General features: G+C 37.1%; 1 protein-coding gene across 1 annotated transcript; it reads right to left on the reverse strand.

Annotated features, from left to right (window-relative positions):
* Positions 1-339: 339 nt before the first annotated feature.
* On the reverse strand, positions 340-1,200 carry LOC140431495 (uncharacterized). The gene has a single exon (XM_072519411.1). The coding sequence runs from the start codon at positions 1,198-1,200 to the stop codon at positions 340-342; it is 861 nt and encodes a 286-aa protein (XP_072375512.1).
* Between the last annotated feature and the right edge of the window lie 902 nt (positions 1,201-2,102).

A 2,102-nucleotide genomic window follows, 5' to 3' on the forward strand; every position in this document is an offset into this window, starting at 1 on the left:
TAAATTTATTACAAGCTGAACAAATAGACCATCAGATAATTAGGACAATTAATGAAATTAACAAGAACAACAAGATCAGAATTATAATGCCAACAGGGGAAACAGAATGCAAAGAACTAAAAGGAAGAATTATTTATTTAGGCTACATCACAGGTTCATATATATATATACATATATATATATATATATATATATATATATATATATATATATATATATATATATATACATATATATATATATATATATTACATATATATATATATATATATATATATTTTATATAAATTACAAATAACAGTAAATACAAAAATATTTTTCTACAAATAAACATCTAGATTATAAATATATTCGATTGACTCTTTTGTAGAAGCCAGGAAATCCGAAGGGGTTGCCGTTATAGGATCTAATCGGGCAATCCTCTACCATGTGTTTTACTGTTTGCCTTTCGGCGCCGCAGTCGCAATTTGGTGATTGTATTTTTCCCCATCTAAAAAGTGAGTCGGAACATCTGCCACAGTTCGTCCTTATTCTATTGAGTGTGGTCCAAATTCGTCTCGGTTGGTTGAAGCCCTCAGGTTTGCTTGTAATGTATGGCATGTTCCAGTTAGCTGGTGCAGCGTTATTCTCCCATTGTTCTCTCCATCGTTCAGTTACATTAAAGTTTTGATCTACTAGCCTTTTTGCTGTTTTTAGAGGCGGGTGTCTTGAACGGAGCCTATTTATGTCTCTGGCGGAAGTTCCGACATGGGAGCGGAGCTCAGGATCAGTATTGATTTTTGTAAATTCTCTGACAAGGGCATGTTCCCGGCGGATGGGTGGTGGAGCTATATGACTTAAAGCTGGTAACCAGTAAGTGGGCGTGGCCTTGATTGTGCCCGATATAGTTGGCATGGCTTGGTTGAGTTGGACATCAACACGGTGAGTATGTGAATTGTTTATCCATACTGGTGCACAGTATTCCGCTACGGGGTATACCAGTCCTATTGCTGTCGATCTAAGTGTGGGTGCTGAGGAGTCCCATGTAGTGCCGCAGAGCTTTTGCAGGATGTTGTTACGAGTTCGAAGTTTTGCAGCAGTCTTAGTACGATGCTCTTTAAAGTTTAGCGTTCTGTCAAGTGTAACACCTAAGTATTTTGGGTGTTTATTATAGTTAAGGAGTCTATTCTCAAAATGGATTTGAGGTTGACAGTTGGCCATCTTGTTGTTCAAATGGAAGCAGGACTCTTCTGTCTTAGTTGGATTGGGTTGCAATCTCCATTTGCGGAAATAATTATAAAGGTGATGAATCAAATAATTCACGAAGTAAGAAAACGACACGGATACCACATGGGACCGCATAAAATCACGATACTAAACTATGCTGATGATGCAGATAACGAAGATGAGTAGAGATCACTAGTGACAGGGATATAAGAACAGAGACCACAAGGCAAGCATCAAAACCGGCAATAGTAAGTAGTTGCCTCCTAGAAACCATATGGAGAAACAAATATCTGACCACGGAAAGCAAAATGAAAGTATACAAGACAACAGTAAGACCAATCCTAACTTATACAGCGGAGACAAGAACCGATACAAGAAAGACGAAACAACAAATCAACAATATCGAAATGAAAGTATTAAGATCAATAGCGGGCATATCATTAAGAGACAGAAAAACCAACAGAAGTATATGCGAACAATGCAAAATACAAAATATTAACAGGTGGATAAAACCCAGGAAAAAAAGCTGGAACGAACATGTAAACCGAATGGGAGTAGATAAATTAGTGAACATCTGTAAAAACAACAGCCGTATAGCAGAAGACCCGTTGGAAGGCCGCCAAAAAGGTAGAAAGATAATGTACAGTCAACAACGACTGAAACAGAATAAGAGGCGAACACACAGGAGTAGTTCTAGTCGCACGAAGAAGAAGAAGAAGAAGAAGTTTCTGACAAGGTATTACTTATAAGAGGACGAGGTAGGTTCGAAAGTGGTAGCTATAACGGAATGAAAATTAGTATTACCAAATGGGCAGATAATAAATGTATTAATTTAGTTTCATCATTTATTGATATCACAACAAGATTTCATGTTTAAAGACTCTGAGATAGCGCGT

The sequence above is a fragment of the Diabrotica undecimpunctata genome, unplaced genomic scaffold, assembly GCF_040954645.1.
Source record: "Diabrotica undecimpunctata isolate CICGRU unplaced genomic scaffold, icDiaUnde3 ctg00000765.1, whole genome shotgun sequence".
In the NCBI taxonomy this organism is placed as follows: Eukaryota; Metazoa; Arthropoda; class Insecta; order Coleoptera; family Chrysomelidae; genus Diabrotica; species Diabrotica undecimpunctata.